We start from the raw sequence: 18631 nt of genomic DNA, 5'->3' as shown, positions 1-18631 counted from the left end.
AGCACACAGCAATCAGTTGTGTATGATCCTGATCAGTATTGTTACCCTTCAACAATCATTTACTCAAAGAATTCCCAGGACCCAAAGCCCTATTCAATATAATTATTTTGGTTTATGTATACAGCATAATGTTTCCCACAGATGCTTGTACAGTAGTGCACATTTGTGTGTGTGTGGCTATTCTAGCAGTGGTACAACTTTGAGCCAGAGCAACACAAAACCTTTCAGCAGAGATGCAATATTTTGTAATAATCTTTCAACAAAGACAGTTTTTCTTTTGCAGAGAAACCAGCACATTCCTATGGCCCAATCCTGTACTCCCCAAAACTACCATCAATTCCGTTCGACAGTTGCTGAGAATTCAAAATTAGGTCTCTGTTGCCTAGTCTGACAGACCCTCACATGAGGAGTACTTATTTGAGCAGGTGGTCCCACTGGATTTCAGAGAAGTGAATAGCAGTTTTACTTGACTGAGGGTCGAGTAAAGACTTACGGATGTTGCCCTAGGGCCCCAATCTTTCAAAAAGATCCATGGAGGAAAGACACTTATGTCTACCTGGGAGTCACTGAAGGGACTCCATGTGGACATAAAGGTTAAGAGTGGTACAAATCACTGGAAAACTAGAAAAAATGTAAAAATGTTGATGTGAAGAGAAAATTTCAGGAATGTTTTAAGGAAATTTCCCCCCATTTTTTCAGCTACTTGAACCGATCTCTGTGTTAAGGACATCTGATCAGGTTCTTAATGAGGCAACACTACCGGCTCAGTGGTAGCACAGGAACCATGGGTCTGCTCCTGCTCCCACTGAAGTCAGTAGGACCAGGAGCGGACCCTAAATCGTTATAGTACCTATTTAAGCTGTTTGCATTAAATGCAGACCAATAATTACAAAAGAAATAGATAGCTGCAGCAGCACAGGAGCCAGCAAACAGAGCTGTAAACAGGGGAGTTTGAGTGGGAGTTCTGTTGGAGGAGAAGGACTTAAGTGAGAAGTCTATGACTGATACAGAGGCAGCAGTGGTAGCGACCCAAGCACTGGAAGACACAGTGAAGAGGACTGGATGTGGAAGCTGCGGCATGTACATGATCCTGGAGGGGGTACCTGAAAAGAGTTTCGTCTGCATGAAGTGCTGCCTGATAGAGCTGATGGAAGAAAAGATCCAAGGACTGGAGATGCAGGTGGAAACTCTGGTTGAGTTTAGAAGGGGGTTCAAGCAGATGATGGAGCAAAGACATGAGGAGGCTGAAGGAAAAAGTTCAGATTTGCAGATGGAAGCAGGGCCAAAGAACTCTAAGAGGATACTGCTGGGGGAGGAAAGTGGACATGTGACTAAGAGAACTAGGCAGAGGAAAAGATGGGCTAGTGAAGGAGAAACAGAGCTCCGGAACAGGTTTTCGGAGTTGGAAAATGAAGAAGGGTCACTGAAAGTAAGAGGGCAAGGAAGAAGAGAAGAGCAGCTAGTCCTCTAGGAAGATGGGAAGAGTCAACGGAGATAACACCACCAAATGTGAGCCCCAGGAGGATACGGGATGGGTTGAAGAGGATTGCAAGGGACAATAGGAATCAAGAGGACTTGCAGCCAGAGGGAACAGGGGATAGACCAGAGAATTGCACCATCACCAGGTCTACGTGATTGGGGACTCCTTATCGAGAAGAATAGACAGGCCTGTAACCAGAGCTGATCCAGAGAACAGAAGGGTGTGCTGTCTGCCGGGTGCTAAGATACGGGATATGGACCTGAGGCTAAAGAGTATCCTAACAGGAGCAGGAGAGAATCCGTCGATTATCCTTCACCTGGGAACAAATGATATGGCTAGATTCTTGCTGGAACATATCAAGGGACACTATGCCAGGCTGGGGAAGATGCTTAAGGAAATCAAGGCTCAGGTGATCTTCAGTGGGATTCTGGTCCTAGAGAAGGGCAAGAAAGGTGTGACAAGATTATGATGATCAACAGATGGCTCAGGCAGTGGTGCTAAAGGAGGGCTTTGGAATGTATGGCCACTGGGAAGCACTCATAGACAGAGGACTGTTCTTCTCGGGACGGACTTCACCTGAGTAGGGAGGGAAAGACTTCTAGGATGGAGGCTGGCACAACTGAGCCAGAGAGCTTTAAATTAGGAATTTGGGGGAGATGGCTGGGAGATGTCCAAGTAATCTCCACGCTGGATTTTAACATTGAGAGGGAAGAAAACCAAGAAAGAAAGGATACAGCCGTAGGTAGTAGAATGGACATAAGGAGGAAGGGTAGTGTACATACCAATCTAATAGGTGATACTGGCGATAGAATGCCTGTGCCCAATCGGGTAAAGAATGTGAGAGAAGTCAAACGGCAAAAATTAAGATGTTTGTACACTAATGCGAGGAGCCTGGGTAACAAAATGGAGGAACTTGAGCTATTGGTGCCGGAAGTGAAACCAGATATTCTAGGGATAACAGAAACATGGTGGAATAGTCGTCATGACTGAAGTATGGGTATTGAAGGATATTGTGCTGTTTAGGAAAGACAGAAATAAAGGCAAAGGTGGTGGAGTAGCATTGTATAATCAATGATGAGGTAGACTGTAAAGAAATAATAAGTGATGGAATGGATAAGACAGAGTCTGTCTGGGCAAAAATCACATTGGGGAAAAAAGCTACTAGAGCCTGTCCTGGGATAGTGCTTGGGGTGTACTATAGACCGCCGCGATCAGATTTGGGTAAGCATAGAGACCTCTAACGTTTTCAATGAAGTAAATACTAATGGGAACTGCGTGATCATGGTAGACTAACTTCCCAGATATAGACTGGAGGACAAGTGCTAGTAATAATAATAGGGCTCAGATTTTCCTGGATGCGATAGCTGATGGGTTCCTTCACCAAGTAGTTGCTGAACCAACAAGAGGGGATGTCACTTTAGATTTGGTTTTGGTGAGTAGTGAGGACCTCATAGAAGAAATGGTTGTAAGGGGCAACCTTGGTTCGAGCCATCATGAGCTAATTCAGTTCAAACTAAATGGCATGATAAACAAAAATAGATCTGTGACTAGGGTTTTTGAAATCAAAAACCCTAAACTTTAAAACATTAAGAAGATTAGTTAGGGTAGTGGATTGGACTGAAGAACTTGTGGATCTAAAGGCGGAGGAGGCTTGGAATTACTTCAAGTCAAGGCTGCAGAACCTATCAGAAGCCTGCATCCCAAGAAAGGGTAAAAAAACCTCACAGGCAGGGGTTGTAGACCAAGCTGGATGAGCAAACATCTCAGAGAGGTGATTAAGAAAAAGCAGAAAGCCTACAAGGAGTGGAAGATGGGAGGGATCAGCAAGGAAAGCTACTTTATTGAGATCAGAACATGTACAGATAAAATGAGAAAGGCCAAAAGCCATGAAGAGTTGGACCTTGCAAAGGGAATTAAAACCAATAGTAAAAGGTTCTATAGCCATATAAATAGGAAGAAAACAAAGAAAGAAGAAGTGGGACAGCTAAACACTGACGATGGAGTGGAGGTTAAGGATAATCTAGGCATGGGCCAATATCTAAACAAATACTTTGCCTCAGTCTTTAATGAGGCTAATGAGGAGTTTTGGGATAATGGTAGGATGACAAATGGGAATGAGGATATGGAGGTAGGTATTACCACATCCGAGGTAAAAGCCAAACTCGAACAGCTTAACATAGTTACTATTTTTAAGAAAGGGAAAAAAATGTGATCTGGGTAACTACAGGCCTGTTGGTTTGACATCTGTATTATGCAAGGTCTTGCAAAAAATTTTGAAGGAGAAAGTAGTTAAGGACATTGAGGTCAATGGTAATTGGAACAAACTACAACATTGTTTTACTAAAGGTAGATCGTGCCAAACCAACCTGATCTCCTTCTTTGAGAAGGTAACAGATTTTTTAAACAAAGAAAATGCAGTGGATCTAATTTACCTTGATTTCAGTAAGGCATCTGATACGGTTCCACATGGGGAATTATTAGCTAAATTGGAAAAGATGGGGGTTAACATGAAAATTGAAAGGTGGATAAGGAACTGGTTAAAGGGGAGACTACAACAGGTCATACTGAAAGGAGGTTACTAGTGGAGTTCCGCAGGGACTGGTTTTGGGACCAATATCTTTTTATTACTGACCTTGGCACAAAAAGTGGGAATGTGCTAATAAAGTTTGCGGATGAAACGAAGCTGGGAGGTATGGCCAATACAGAGAGGGACTGGGATATCATACAGAAAGATCTGGGTGACCTTGTAAACTGGAGTAATAGGATGAAATTTAATAGTGAAAAGTGCAAGGTCATGCATTTAGGGATTAACAACAAGAATTTTTGTTATAAACCAGGAACAGAGGAGAAGGACCTCAGGAGTATTGGTTGATCACAGCATGACTATGAGCCGCCAATGTGATATGGCTGTGAAAAAAGCTAATGCGGTCTTGCGATGCATCAGGCGAGGTATTTCCCGTAGAGATAAGGAGGTGTTAGTACAGTTATACAAGGCACTGGTGAGACCTCATTTGGAATAGTGTGCGCAGTTCTGGTCTCCCATATTTAAGAAGGATGAATTCAAACTGGAACAGGTACAGAGAAGGGCTACTAGGATGATCCAAGGAATGGAAAACCTGTCTTATGAAAGGAGACTCAAAGAGCTGGACTTATTTACCCTAACCAAAAGAAGGCTGAGGGGAGATAAGATTGCTCTCTATAAATATCATCAGAGGGATAAATACCAGGGAGGGAGAGGAATTATTTAAGCTCAGTACCAATGTGGACACAAGAACAAATGGACATAAACTGGCCATCAGGAAGTTTAGACTTGAAATTAGACAAAGTTTCTAACCATCAGAGGAGTGAAGTTCTGGAATAGCCTTCCAAGAGGAGCAGCGGGGGCAAAAGACATATCTGGCTTCAAGACTAAGCTTGATAAATTTATGGAGGGGATGGTATGATGGGATAGCCTAAATTAATTGCCAAAATGATCTTTGACTATTAGCGGTAAATATGCCCAAAGGCCTGTGATGGGATGTTAGATGGGGTGGGATCTGAGTTACTACAGAGAATTCTTTCCTGGGTGTCTGGCTGGTGAATCTTGCCCACATGCTCAGGGATTAGCTGATCGCCATATTTGGGGTCGGGAAGGAATTTTCCTCCAGGGCAGATTGGCAGAGGCCCTGGGGGTTTTTCACCTTCCACTGCAGCGTGGGGCACGGGTCACTTGCTGGAAGATTCTCTGCACCTTGAAGTCTTTAAACCACAAGTTGAGGACTTCAATAGCCCACACATAGATCAGGGGTTTGTTACAGGAGTGGATAGGTGAGATTCTGTGGCCTGCGCTGTGCAGGAGGTCAGACTAGATGATCATAATGGTTCCTTCTGACCTTAAAGTCTATGAGTCTGAGTCTAAATGGACCAAATCAAATCCATGATTCACAACTGGTACCACAAAAGTTACTCTTTGACTATGAATATATTACTAACACTACATTATTTTAAAGTTAGAGGAAAATATACTATTTCTGCTGTGATGTTAAGTAAAGATTTTTAACAAATAGAGTTTATTGTATTTTTCCTAAATTTAATTTGTGGTGTGCACTGAAGTTAATGATTTGACTAGGATTTTAACATAATTGTATTGAGAAGGCTTTTCTTTAAAAATAGAAGTTGTCAGGGGGACATTAAGGTGGCACATTAAGTGGACATTAAGCAGATCTGAAAGACTAAGTAGTTTACCTGTGGAGGACGGCTAGGCGGTGTGCTTATTAGAGGTGCTGGGCCCATAGCAGAGGCTGCATTCAAGCTCCTTTCCCTTTCGTCCTGGTAAATTCGATCTCGTTCAGCTTCTGGCAGCTGCAAGAAGTTCTGCATAGCCCGAAGGTTTACCAGTAAAGACTGTGAGGCGGTCTTGGGGTCCTCTTCCTTTCGGAGGATTTCTGAGAGCAAGCCCTGTAGCAAAAAAAGAATGCTGAAGAGTTAGGTTGTGCAATCTTTTGTAAAACATGCTCTGCAAATCCTTTGCTAATCATTCCTTTTTCTTCTCCACTATGTTTAGAACACGAAGAGTCAAAGACATTCACACTGCATAGGAATATATTAATGACAATGTAGGTAGTGGAGAAGAGAGCCTCAATTGTATTCTTAATTTTATTAAGCATCTGCTTTACATACAACATAAACTGAATCTGCCTAATTGGTCTCCTTCCTTTTACTGGCTTAACTCACCATGAAATCTTTCACAGTCAGACAATTGCAAAAAGTTAAGAATAAATGAAATCCACATAGTACAGCAGCACTAGAGACTGTGTAGTTCTCATGCCAGGTAGACAAAGACTGCAGCGAAGCATCAGTTCAATCTGTAGTAATGGAAAGCCATTTCTAGAAACTCAAGCAGCACTTTGAAAATAAGTGATATTTGAAAACTAATCTGAGTGGATTAACAGATAACACTCCTAAAGCGCTACTTAATTGATTAAGGCCCATATTTATTACATGTCAGCATTCGCTACCCCCGTCCCCCAAATACCTGAAGGAAGAATCATAATCAATACTAAATGGAATATGAAGGCAATTACGCTGACAAAATGCACATTTTGGGGTGGGAAAAGAGGGTGTGTAGAAACAGTCTGGCACAGAGAATGTCTGTGCGCCTCTATAATTGCCTGACCCTTGGTTGCATCCTCCATTATTCACAAGAACTGGTACTCAACCCCCCAATTATCTGGGATGGGGAAAGAGGCAAATGCAAACCTACACTTAGAGCCCCAACCCCAAGGAATAATTTGGAGGACAAACCTCATGGAATTTTCTTCATCTCTACCCCACTTCTCCTGTGGGCTTTCTTGCAAATGGCGATGATCCAGTGCATAATTTTGTAGTTTCTACTCAAGAAGTGAGCCAGTATAACATAGCCGAGTTATAGGCAGAGGTCTTACGGGGAGGGCTGGAAATTAGTCTTTTTTAAAAATGGTTGGAGTCAAAATACACTTACTGTTGGCAATAATTTTCAACAATCATACTTATCTACCTATTTACTAGATCTCTGGATGCTAGAAAAATGACCCAGTGCTAAGAATACTAGTTAGCAATGGGCACCTCTAATTTTCCAGTAACTGTTCAGAAAGGTTTAACTGCTATTTGTAGGGTAGACAAAGCCATTTTCAGCACAGTTATAGAAAGTGTGTTTGAGATGTGCTTTTTGTAGCAGTGCTGAAAGGAGTATACACAGGGTAAAAAGCAACGCATTTATAACACCAGTTAATTAGCCGGGGGGCCGGAAGAGAGAGCCACTGCTGACAACCATTATCAACAAGGGGTCATTTGACTGGAGAAGATGAATTTATGAAGAGATATGGATGACAAAATAGCAAGTCTTAGACTTGGTCTATAATAGGAAAGGTTTCTCAGTCTAGCTACAATCAGCAAACTCTCCCAATGCAGACAACTTAAAATGGCAAAAAAAGAATGATTTTGTTAATATAACTTATACCAGTTTCCCTGAACGAAATAAACTATAAGCTGGTTAAAAAAAAAAAAAAAAAAAAAAGAGGAATACTTGTGGCACCTTAGATAAATTTGTTAGTCTCCAAGGTGTCACAAGTACGCCTTGTTTATTTTTGCTGATACAGACTAACATGGCTACCACTCAGACCTATAAGCTGGGATAAACTCTAGGGCTTTTGTTGGTTAGAAATGTTATTTAAAAACCACACCCCAAAATTACATTATTATATTCACGAAAGTTTTAAGCGTATAACTGGCCTTCACCATAAACTGTGAAAACACTGAGTTGACATGAGAGGGGGGTTCTAACGAATTGAGCTGAAAGTTCTAGTACATACTGGAATACAGGTGACTACACAAGGTGCATTGACCGAATTGGGAAGTACTATAGCAGTACCTGCCTGCAATACATTGCTTTAGCTGGTACTGCTAGTCCTTCACTTTTCTAAGCACTAAAATTCAGCTAAAAATTGTATGACAAAATATAAACAGGTAAATCCCAATGAGCATACTGTACATCAAACCTAGCACCCTGTCGAACACTGACACTGACAGATTTACCATCCACTTATAACCAGATTTAAAGTGATTTGCCAAGATAAAATTTGTAGTGTGCTCTCCTGATATTATACTTCAGGCTGCAAGAAGACTGAAGCTGAACATGCAAAACTGCATTTAATCTGTCAGCCTGAAAGTCCCATTTCCCCCTCCAGTGGAAATGAATTTTCTTAAGACACCACCAAGCCTCATTTTAAAAAAAAGTTTACAAGTCATCACAAGTATAATTCATTAGTAATTACACAAAAATGTTCAATAAATATTATCAGTGCTTTCAAAAGCTAATTATGAATTCTTTAAAATGGGAGATAAATGAAAGTGTCTGCCAATATGAACAAAAACACTGCCTGTCTGGCCCCCAGTTTGTCTCCTCTTTGAACGTAATCACTGATTCAAATAGATTTTATCAGCCTTGTGGAACTTCAAAGCTCCCAGAAGAAAAATGTGATTTGTTGAAACCTCCCCAAAATATGCAGAACATCCTTGAGTGCTGTTTCCATTACACTGTGCTTAAATCACATGTCCAGGTGGAAGATTATTCGCAAGCTCCACCCACAAGTTTGGATTCCTGCCAAGTAAGTTACAAGCAGACACATTTATCTATGTCGCTCAGTAGCGAGAGGAGAGCTGTCATGATAGCGTAATAGCACCTTTTTACCTTTTACTCAGTAGCGATATGGATAGTGGGCTTTTTCCTTAAATTACACGATGAAGAATTATACGAACATAGTGGCAATTTCGGTTATACTTAAGCAGGCAAATTTTCCTCCACCACATAATTTACAGAACTCAAATTCAATAAAACATTACATGATGGTCCATTACTGTTATCAATTTTGAATAATCCATCTTCATTCTTCATTTTACTGGAAAATAAAGTGTGCCAAAGACCAAATGAAAAAAGGAAAAAAAGCCTAGCAAGGTGACTGGTATAAACTTCAGGTTTTAAAATGACAGTCTGCACTTTGCTGCACCCAAATGGTTTCCCTTTAAAACAGTAATTGCCCAGAATTAGTAGGTGCGTAGTCTTAAATATCCAGAAGCTTTCACATATTTTTGGTTGTACTCTACCATTTAAAAACTAAAAAGGCATAAACGAATGAATGGCACAAGAAAAGCTGATATTTTAAACAAAATATACATGGATTGAACGGAGGGGAGGAAGAGAAGGTATCCATCAAAAACATTCAGATATGTTCAGAAATCAAAAAATATTTTCTTTTTCTGAACAGAAAGTGACAATCTACATTCAGACATAGCAAAAGCAGCCAATCAAGCCTCTCTTTAGGCAAAGAGCTTTTGTAGGTGAGAACAATGTGCTTTGCAGTCACCTTGGTACAACAAAACCAGAGTTTAGGCAACGTATGTTATGGTCAAGTGTAAACAAACAAAAAGGCAATCCAAAGTTATGGTTTGAACCATAAGCATGACTAACAGCTTCTTGCTTGAAATGTACAAAGTACTCATTGCTGTTATATACACATGGTTCAACCTATGCCTTAAAGCGAAATATGTCAGGCTTGTTTATGGGAACCTAACCTTTGACTTGAACAACTTGTGTGTGTACAGCACTGCAAATCTACTGCATTTTTTGCAATATTTTTAAAATAAGACTATTGAAATGATTGTGCACTACTCTTCACATTGACTACATGTGATTGGCTCTGGGTGGATACACTTTTCAAAAGGAAAAAAGCAGGGCAGACAGCCTCCCATCCATATACACAAGGTGTAATGTCTGTGCAGCTACCCTATGCCATTCCCTCTCCTTGCCCCCCAACATAAAGGGTATGGCCAAAGTGCATTGCACTCCAGCAACCCCTAGCAAGTAGGCAGCCCCTTCTGACTGTTATAGACCTGAGACTTCTCTAAAGTACTCCACCCCTGCAAGGTTCAGGGAACAACAACTGGCTGGCTCCTCTTCATCTCACCCTCCTCATCTGCGCCCAGTGAGGGATTGGGCTCAGCCTATGTATATCATTGGGATATTCTCACTATACAAATGTGTGTTATCTGCATGATGCATTGAATTTAGATGAAAAAAAGTCTGAATACAATCTATTCATTCATTTACAGCTCGTAACTGAAACACAGCTCGGTTTATTTTAGTGTGGCTATCCATGTGCATATATCTGGATAGCCACACTTGGGATGAAATTCACAGAAATTTTGGCTAAATGAACTTCGCATGGGGCACCACAAAGAGGGGCCAAGGGGATGTAATCTACGTCTCTCTCAGCCACTGGGCTAGAATGGCAACTGCTTCTTTTCACATTCCCTTCATAGGGGTTCCTAGCAGCAAAATCACTAGAATCTTAGGCTCACTGTGCACTGAAGCCCACCTTACAGGACAATTGGGAATGTTCAGCGACAGACTGGGGGTTCCACTCTCCTACGCTTCTTTAAATCAGAAAGGCAAATGATGTACTGCATATGTAAAGTATGCAAATTTTCACTCCGTTATAGCTTTCTCAACTATTCTCTTTTTACACTTGGCCAAACGTATTCTTAACTGAGAACTACATATGTACCAACACTGAAGTTTGAAAAAGAAGTTGTTTGATTATCCAAGAGAAAATTAAAAGCATCTGGTCAATTTCTGTATGTAAAAAAACGGCAACACTATCTTCTAAAAATAATGTTTAGATAGTTTAAAAAAAACCCTAGCAGATGTAATTTTACCAAATTCCTGTCTCCTATGGACTGGGACCTAGCACAAGCAGTTCTAATCTAAGAAGAATTTTTTCCTGAAAGAAAAATCCCCAGAAAAATGGAGCCAAGTGTTGACCAACCATTCAAGTAATTAGGAATTTCTTCTTTCCTAAGGCATATTTATAGCAGGATCACAATGTAATACTGACAGAATTAAAGGCTGTAAGATAAGAAGTGCTGACACCTACACCAGCACGTTTAACCAAAACCGAAGCCCATCTTGAACACCAGACTGTTATGCTGCATTACTCTCAGCGTATAAGTCATTTCCTTTTTTAACTTCTATACTGAAAATCAAATTTCTTCTCTCATCTGGGGCCATATCAGACCATCCGTTTTTACACAGAACTCCTAACTGATTTTGGTGAAGTCTTCTGCTTAAAAACTGATGGCATAATATGGTCCCTGGACTGTTTCAGAGAAAGGCTCAAAATATACCTATGACAGTTTTTAAACATGTCACAGTTAAGCCTGGGTTAGTTTTTAACTCAGAATTTAGTAGCTGGATTTAAACAAACATTTTCACTTTGCACTATTGAAAAATAAAAATAACTATTACATGTACATACACTGTATTCAGAAATAACCTCTGAAAGATGTAATGAATCCAAGTTCTTCCCCTAAGTCCAGTTAAAGGAGATATATTCTGAATACACTGATTAAAAATAAATATGCTTACCTATAAAATATGGGTTTATATACACTATGTAGACATTAAATGCAGCAGCAACCCTTAAACTTGTCTTTTTTACCTAAGGTAACTAGCTAAGGCCCCAGTCTTGCAAACTGTGTGTGTGTGTGAAGAACCATTGACTTCAATTGGGCTTTGCAGGGGCACAAGGTAAGGCTTGCATATCTCTCTGCAATATTCGGGTCTAAGAAAGAAATAATGCAGATGCTGAGGGAACCTATCTTGTTCCCTACCTTTTCTATATCCAATACCATGCAATATTGTAAATACACAGATAGCTAATTAATTAAATACTTGCCGTTAAGTTAAGGCAATTTGTAAGATTCCAAGGGCAACTACTGTTTGTTCACTCAAGCAAAGCTGGATGAATGTTTTGGGGGTTTTTTTTGGGGGGGGGGGGAAGAGGGCGGAAGGGGGAGAAAGATTCCACCTCTTCTCATTTGACTTTTTAAAACAAGTTCACTTTGATGGTGTTTTCTCCCATTTTGGATCATTTGAGTATATCCTAATGAGTTTATTGGCAACAATATTCCTGGAAACAGTAAATTTTAAACAAATTCCTAATTTGAGAGAGTATTTGCACTGGAAACCTAATTCTAAGATTATACAAATCCAATCACAAAACAAAAATATACTGTACTATATGAGCTAGGTGTTCAATCAAAATTAACCAATTCCAACTTGAATTTCAAATATCAAATACTAAGAATGCATTCGTATACAATTTACAGACTAAAAATTGTGTGCAAAAATTAGCTAGCAAATTTTGGAAACACAAATAAACTATTTTTGAAGGGTGGAGGTCTCAAGCTGCTCATGCACGATTCAAACAGAAAGAGGCAAAAACTACTAAATAAATTGTTCTCTGAATTATTTGCTCAGCTTTACCCGTAGGCAAGATGGCAGCCCCAGACATCATAACTCGAAGCTATTATTTATTTCAATTGGAAATAGTGCCAATAATCAGAAATGTTAAATACTGCAAGTGTGTTAAGTAAAAGCACAACCAAAACCCACACATGCATATTTATTCACACACCTCAACTGACATAGCCTGATCCTACTCAGATACACTCGTCCCACTGAAATAAAGTGTAAAAGACCCAATCCTAAAAACCTCAACTACTGCTAAGGATCTAAGGATTCATGTTTAAGAAAAACTACAACTTTATACAGAAATCACAACATACAACACAGAAGCTATATTTTATCTCAGCTAAAGGAGTTCCTTTTCCTAATTTATAATGGTGGGAAATGGTGCATTGATATAAACCCAATATTAGTGAATTTAAAGTGTACTCTCTTTTTCTTTCTTAAATTATACAAGGAAAGTTAAATCAAAAGTTTCACAAAATGTACTTTACTCAGAACATAATTGTTAAATTACACACTGGTCAGATACCTTCCCACTAAGTTTTAAATTTTCAGAATTCCAAGCCAGTTTTTTTCATATTAAGAATATTTTAGCCTGTTAAAATTATAATTTGTTTTGTTATGCTTATTAGATATATTGTCATTTCTTTCATAGTGTGTCTTCATTAAATTTCATGTGGCATGGCATTAAGTTAAAATCCTATAGAAGTTATAGCAGCATTAGCTTCTAAATCAAGTGTAAAAAGCTAACACATTAGTGTTGTATCAGCTTTGCTAGAGAAAGTTTTTACTGCATTTGACACCTGCAGTATACACTTTGGTCTGAACACTGGTACTCAGAAAAATTAAATGTTTTAATATGAAATTTAATTTTAAAAAGTAGACACATGGGAAGTGTGGGAGATCTAAAAATTAAAATCCAAATTGATATATAATAAAAAACAATTCTATACCTTTTAGTCGAGGTATGTTTAAAAATTTGGTAGTAGTCACAGAACAAATCTTATCAGGAAAAGAAAATAGTAACAGCCAGTTGGGTGCTGTAGAGGCTGAGTATAGCTAATGACAAAACAGAGAGTTTGAGAATACATTTGGGATATGGAGCAGCAGAGTCTGCAGTGTGTTGCAGTTAGTTTGTTCAGCATACACATATGCATGATGCGAGACAGAGACAGTGTTAATTGCACAGCTGCATCTTTACAACATAGAAAGGGATTCGGTGAGTGGCTTTGAGCTTGGCTCTGGGTAGAGCTGTTAGGTTTCTCTCCTTTTGGAAATTACTACACATCCAAGAATAGCATCTAGAACAAGAGAGGAACAATAAAAGCTGTTTAAGAATGGTGAGAATTTCCACACACTGTGGATAACTTAACGTTTAGACACAGATGTACTAGCACATGCCAGTACTGATGGCTCCTTCATAGGAGGAAAGTGGGGAGGAAATGAACAAGGTGAGAGATGGAAATGGTGGCAAATACTGAAAAGAACAGAATCTTGCATTAAAAAAAAACAAAAAAAAAGTCTGACCTGAGTTCTGTTAAAAGCCACACGTGCAAATACTGCCTGTGAAATTCCTGCTCGTTTCAATTCATCACGCACCCACTGGTAGATTTCGGAAGACACCTCTGTGTTGGTTGACACCTGCTGCTCCAACGGCTTGTTCATGGATCTACTGACAGGAGGAGGGTGGTTCAAGTACTGTTGGTTTAAGGACTGCTGGGCTAGAAGTCTGTTCACTGCATACTGCTGGTTCAGCAACTGGGCCATTACCAGCTGCTGATTTACCAACTGAGGGCTAATAGGAGTTGATACAAGTCCAGGGTGCAGGTTTGGGAGTGGGGTCCGAACAGATGGCTGACTGCTATGAGAAAGCTGAACAGGGGATGGAGGCTGTTCAGCTGTGTTCCCTGGGACTGGTTGCTGACCAAAGTTGACATGGTTGGCACCTTGTTGGGATAGTTCAGAAAGACTATCCATTTCAACTAGAGTGAAAAACAAACATTTAGTTAGACAAAATACCAGTATAGATTAACTGAAAATAGTATTGCTCCTCTCTTTAGAAGAAGGCCTCTTAATTTAGGTTCTGGCTTACTGTATTGTAAGTCCCATAAGAAGTTTAATAGCAACACCATTCCTGTGTAACCTTACATTTCTGGCCTTCAAAGGATGGTGCAGTGAATTAAAAAGAAGAACACACACACATGCATGGCACACCAGACAGTAGTGTCTAGGATGAACTAGTGGGGATTCAGTAAAACCCTGTCTCATCTGGTTGAAGTATGGCGAGGGAGGATCCTTTCCTAAAGGCATGGACAAGGGGAATGTAAAAGCCACTAAATTAAAAAACAAACAACAAAAAGCATGTTTGCAGTGAGGATGCACAGTCATATGGGTCTAAAGCAGGGGTGGGGAACCTATGGCCGGCTAAACCCGCCCCGCCCCACCACAGGGCGGGAAGCACCGGCTCACCCCGCCCTGCCCCGGGAAGCACCGAGCCTCTGTGCCTCCGGGGACAGAGGAGTTGAACATTTTACAGTTCTCTAAAATAACCCTGTAAATTAAAAAGAAAAGGAGTACTTGTGGCACCTAAGAGACTAACAAATTTATTTGAGCATAAGCTTTCGTGAGCTACAGCTCACTTCATCGGATGCGACTCTGAAACCTGTAAATTAAATTGCTTTTTACTTGTGTGTGCCCCACAATTGATTTTTTCTGTGGGTCAATGGCCCGTGATAGAAAATAAGGTTCCCCACTCCTGGTCTAATACGTTGTCAATAACCAAGGGCCCAAAAATCAGGAAGCAAAAACTAGATAAAGGGAAGAGATGGAGTACAGGAGAGGGAATGGTGAGCAGTGCTACCCACCTCTAAAGGAATTCAGGGAGGCCCCTCCGTAAGCATGAACGTGCACAACTCTCAGTGCAGACATGCAAAGCCTAGTCATGGTTGTTACTGGGGAGCAGCCTCACTCTGGCATATGGACCCACTGACTGCTTGTGTTGCACCCATGAACTTTAACTCCTGCAGAATCTTCCCTACTATATCTACAGTTCCCAGATGGGACGGAGAAGGACAAACAATCTAGACATCCCTGTACCCTGCTGCTAATTCCTCATTGCTGTATCAATCCTATGGCCTGTTAGAAACCAGAATAATTTATGTTAAATTATGCTGTTGGACCGTACTGGCATGCAGCATCAGGAGTGGACAAAGGCCACCTTCACCTTCCTCATTCCTGAGCTACTCTTCAGCCATGCTCAAGGATCTGGATGTGAGAGAGACTGGGGTAGGGAAGGAGGACAGGTTGCTTTATCTTATAGCCTCCCATGTATCATTGTTTCAGTGCTTGAAGCACAGCTAAACTTTTTTTTACTGGCACCTTCCCCAGACACTCCCTCTGAGCTAGTCACACCTTTTATTCTAACTTCCAGTGCCTCTGTGGACAATTTAGACTCCCTTACAGCTGAGCAGAGTGCATACATAGCACTGGAACAGTCCAGGTTATATTAAGACTCCTTTAGATTTTATTAAGAGGCCCCCTACCCCCATCAAACTTTTGGCCAACTTTGATCTGACAGGGCTCCTTTAAACCAGGTTTATTTGGAATAGATCTTTGTTCAAAATTTGTTTCATTTACTGGCAATATTTCTAAAAAGGCAAAAAATAAAAATATCAGTGTAAGGAACAAATCCCAGTTTATGAGAAGGGAGAAAAATATATATACGATTTTCACAGTAATTAATATTCCTCATTAACAATTATTCAGCAGATCACCCTCCTGTCAGAGGGGAGTCTACAGGAAGAAATCGGTCCATGGATTCCCTCACACAGATTCCCCTCACACTGTCCTGTAAAATGCACAGGAAAGATGGGGGTTCTTCTACAAAGAGGCCCCATGCCTCCAAACTCTGGTGAGGACCCACAGCTTACTGTCATCATGGAGCCCCTCTCTAGTTTCACCAGCTACTAAGATTTTTGAGGAGATGTAGTGTGGACTTCGTGGCTGTATTCCCATTACCCCTGGCTTGCGTACTCTGTGGAGATGGCCAAACCCCGTTCTGTGCAGTGGGGAGATTGGCACAAGGATCAGGCCCATTGGCATCAGTATAAGTCTTTCCACAGATCTCAGTGGGCTTTGGATCAAGCCTTAACACAGAGGGGCAATACAGTTTTAGACTCTAAACTTACAGAAAAATCTGACATTGCTGAAGTTAACATTACACAGAAGCTACAAACAAGTTTAAGGAAAGCAGCCTTCTGTTTTCACTAACTGAAAGCAGAGATCAACCCAAGTGTGTCATTCACTTGGAACAGTAATTCAAGCAATTACCACAAAAGTGATGCATTGTCTTCATTACTGCCTTAAGCTATAAAAGGCAAGGAACCCGTTTTGGTAGATGAATGGTTTTGCTTTAAATACTAAAAGCTAGAACATGCTCAAAATTCAAACCAAATTAGACTCCGTTTTCTTCATTCCAAAAACAGTTTGAAAAATATTATGTAGAAGCTGATGTAAAATGCACACATTTATATTAATTGATTTAAAAAAAAACAAACTGTGAAAGACATTTATAAACACATTAAAGAATTAATATACCTCACCAACTAATTTATTATAATCCTATAATATACTTGTACACTATAGCCTTACTGTAATCAGAAAAAAACTTGTCCCAATAGCTATAACAAGGCCCTTGTCATAATGGACTGAAGTTACATCCCCAGAAGTTACAGCAAGATATAGTTCATTTGTTAATTCATAAGCTTCTTGTAGGAGGAGAGTGATGGAGAGCAGACTAGAATTTGTTACAGTAACTACAGACTTGTTACTTTAAAATATAAATTTACCATTTTAGAAAAAAAATCCACAAATTCATAATCTTTCACAGTTCTACATAAAGCTTTTTAAAAAAATAAAAATAAATAAATTATTCTAGGCCGTGGTAGGTTTCAGATTTACAAAATGACAACTTTATATCTTATTCCAATTTCCTGCATGTCAGACAAGCCAAGTCAGTTTGGCTGGTTTAATAACAAATATTTATTGAAATTAATTCTCTCATTATATACATACTCCCCGCACCCTCATTAAAAAAAAAAGCATGCTACATTCATCTTGAAGAGCTCTAGCTTCTTATAGGACTGTGACAGACCTTGACACATGTGTAATGGTATATAGCCACCACCACTGCAACTTTTTTGCTTACCCATCATATCTTTTGCCTTCTTGAAATGTTTATACCACCTTCCAAATTCCTGACATTTTGCTGCTGAGACATTTGCATAGTAAGTGCTGTTCACAATGGAAGAAATCATACTCTGCATGAAAAGGGGGGGGGGGGGGAAATCATCTGTAACACATAGCAGCACAAATTGAGAAAGAGAAATTATTTCAATTGTTGAAACCATAATATTTTTAGAGTCTGAGCACCATACTGCATTTTTAATCCTTTTGCCCAGAGCTTTAAATTTCTTTAAATCCATTAATCAAGCTTAAAATCATATACCAAATACATTGTAAATGAGAACAAAAAACAAATCCACTGAGAAAATACTAAAGTTATCAACTCTAAGAATCTTAGACTACTAGAGATGAGGTGTGGTTTCAACAGATTAAGAATTAAAATCCTAAATTCAGAAAGTGTCATTTATTAGTACTTCTACTGCTTTCAATTGAAATTGACCCATCCTAGGTCCACACAACACTGCTAAGGATATGCCCATTCCCTTCATGTCACCTGTGTGCAGCACAGAACCCAGAGAATCATGGGGGGAATTTTAATCCAGAATGAGGTCTTCTCAGCTGCAGAAGAGTGGTTTAAAGCAATGCTGCACAAGAGTGGACGCACTCTTCTTAACCAAACAAACTGTTCATAGGGAACAACTTTGAGAAACGCTCTCATTGTCAGCTTCAACTCTAGGTACTGTGCCATTAAGTGCTTAATTGTAGGACTGCACATTAATCATAAAATATACTAAAGAATTTCAGACATTTTAAAATTATTAAACTTAAGGACATATTTAGAAAGAAGTTGGTTAGATAGAAGGAGGTGCCAAATTTTAACCAAATAACCTTTCAATAAAGTGCTGTCTCACAAATCAAGATTGTTTTGCACACTGATGCACTGTTGCAAGTTAAAAATTACACTCAATATAGGCAATATATTTTTGTGATAGGATGTGTGATCAACAAAAAAAAATCAGTGAGTACAATTCCAATAGACTGATGAATTTCAATAGTATTTAATGCGGAAAATAACTACTATTAGCATAACTAAAGGAATTGTCCAGCATATTTAGAACACAATGACTCTCTAGAAGACAAAG

The 18631-nt window shown here is 39.7% G+C and overlaps 1 protein-coding gene across 6 annotated transcripts in view; it reads right to left on the bottom strand.

The window, feature by feature from the left end:
- The window catches only part of SATB1 (SATB homeobox 1), a 90439-nt gene that overhangs the window by 41034 nt on the left and 30774 nt on the right, over window positions 1-18631 (bottom strand). For all 6 annotated transcript variants that reach the window (XM_084621886.1, XM_084621888.1, XM_084621890.1 and 3 more), the window contains 3 exons: window positions 17512-17623; window positions 13833-14287; window positions 5705-5917 (listed from right to left, as the gene is read on the bottom strand). In XM_084621886.1, coding sequence (XP_084478012.1) covers window positions 5705-5917; window positions 13833-14287; window positions 17512-17623 — 780 coding nt within the window. The remainder of the gene's footprint in view (window positions 1-5704; window positions 5918-13832; window positions 14288-17511; window positions 17624-18631) is intronic.

Source organism: Lepidochelys olivacea, assembly GCF_965140295.1.
Source record: "Lepidochelys olivacea isolate rLepOli2 genome assembly, chromosome: 2".
Lineage (NCBI taxonomy): Eukaryota > Metazoa > Chordata > Testudines > Cheloniidae > Lepidochelys > Lepidochelys olivacea.
This window is presented reverse-complemented; position numbering and strand designations above follow the sequence as displayed.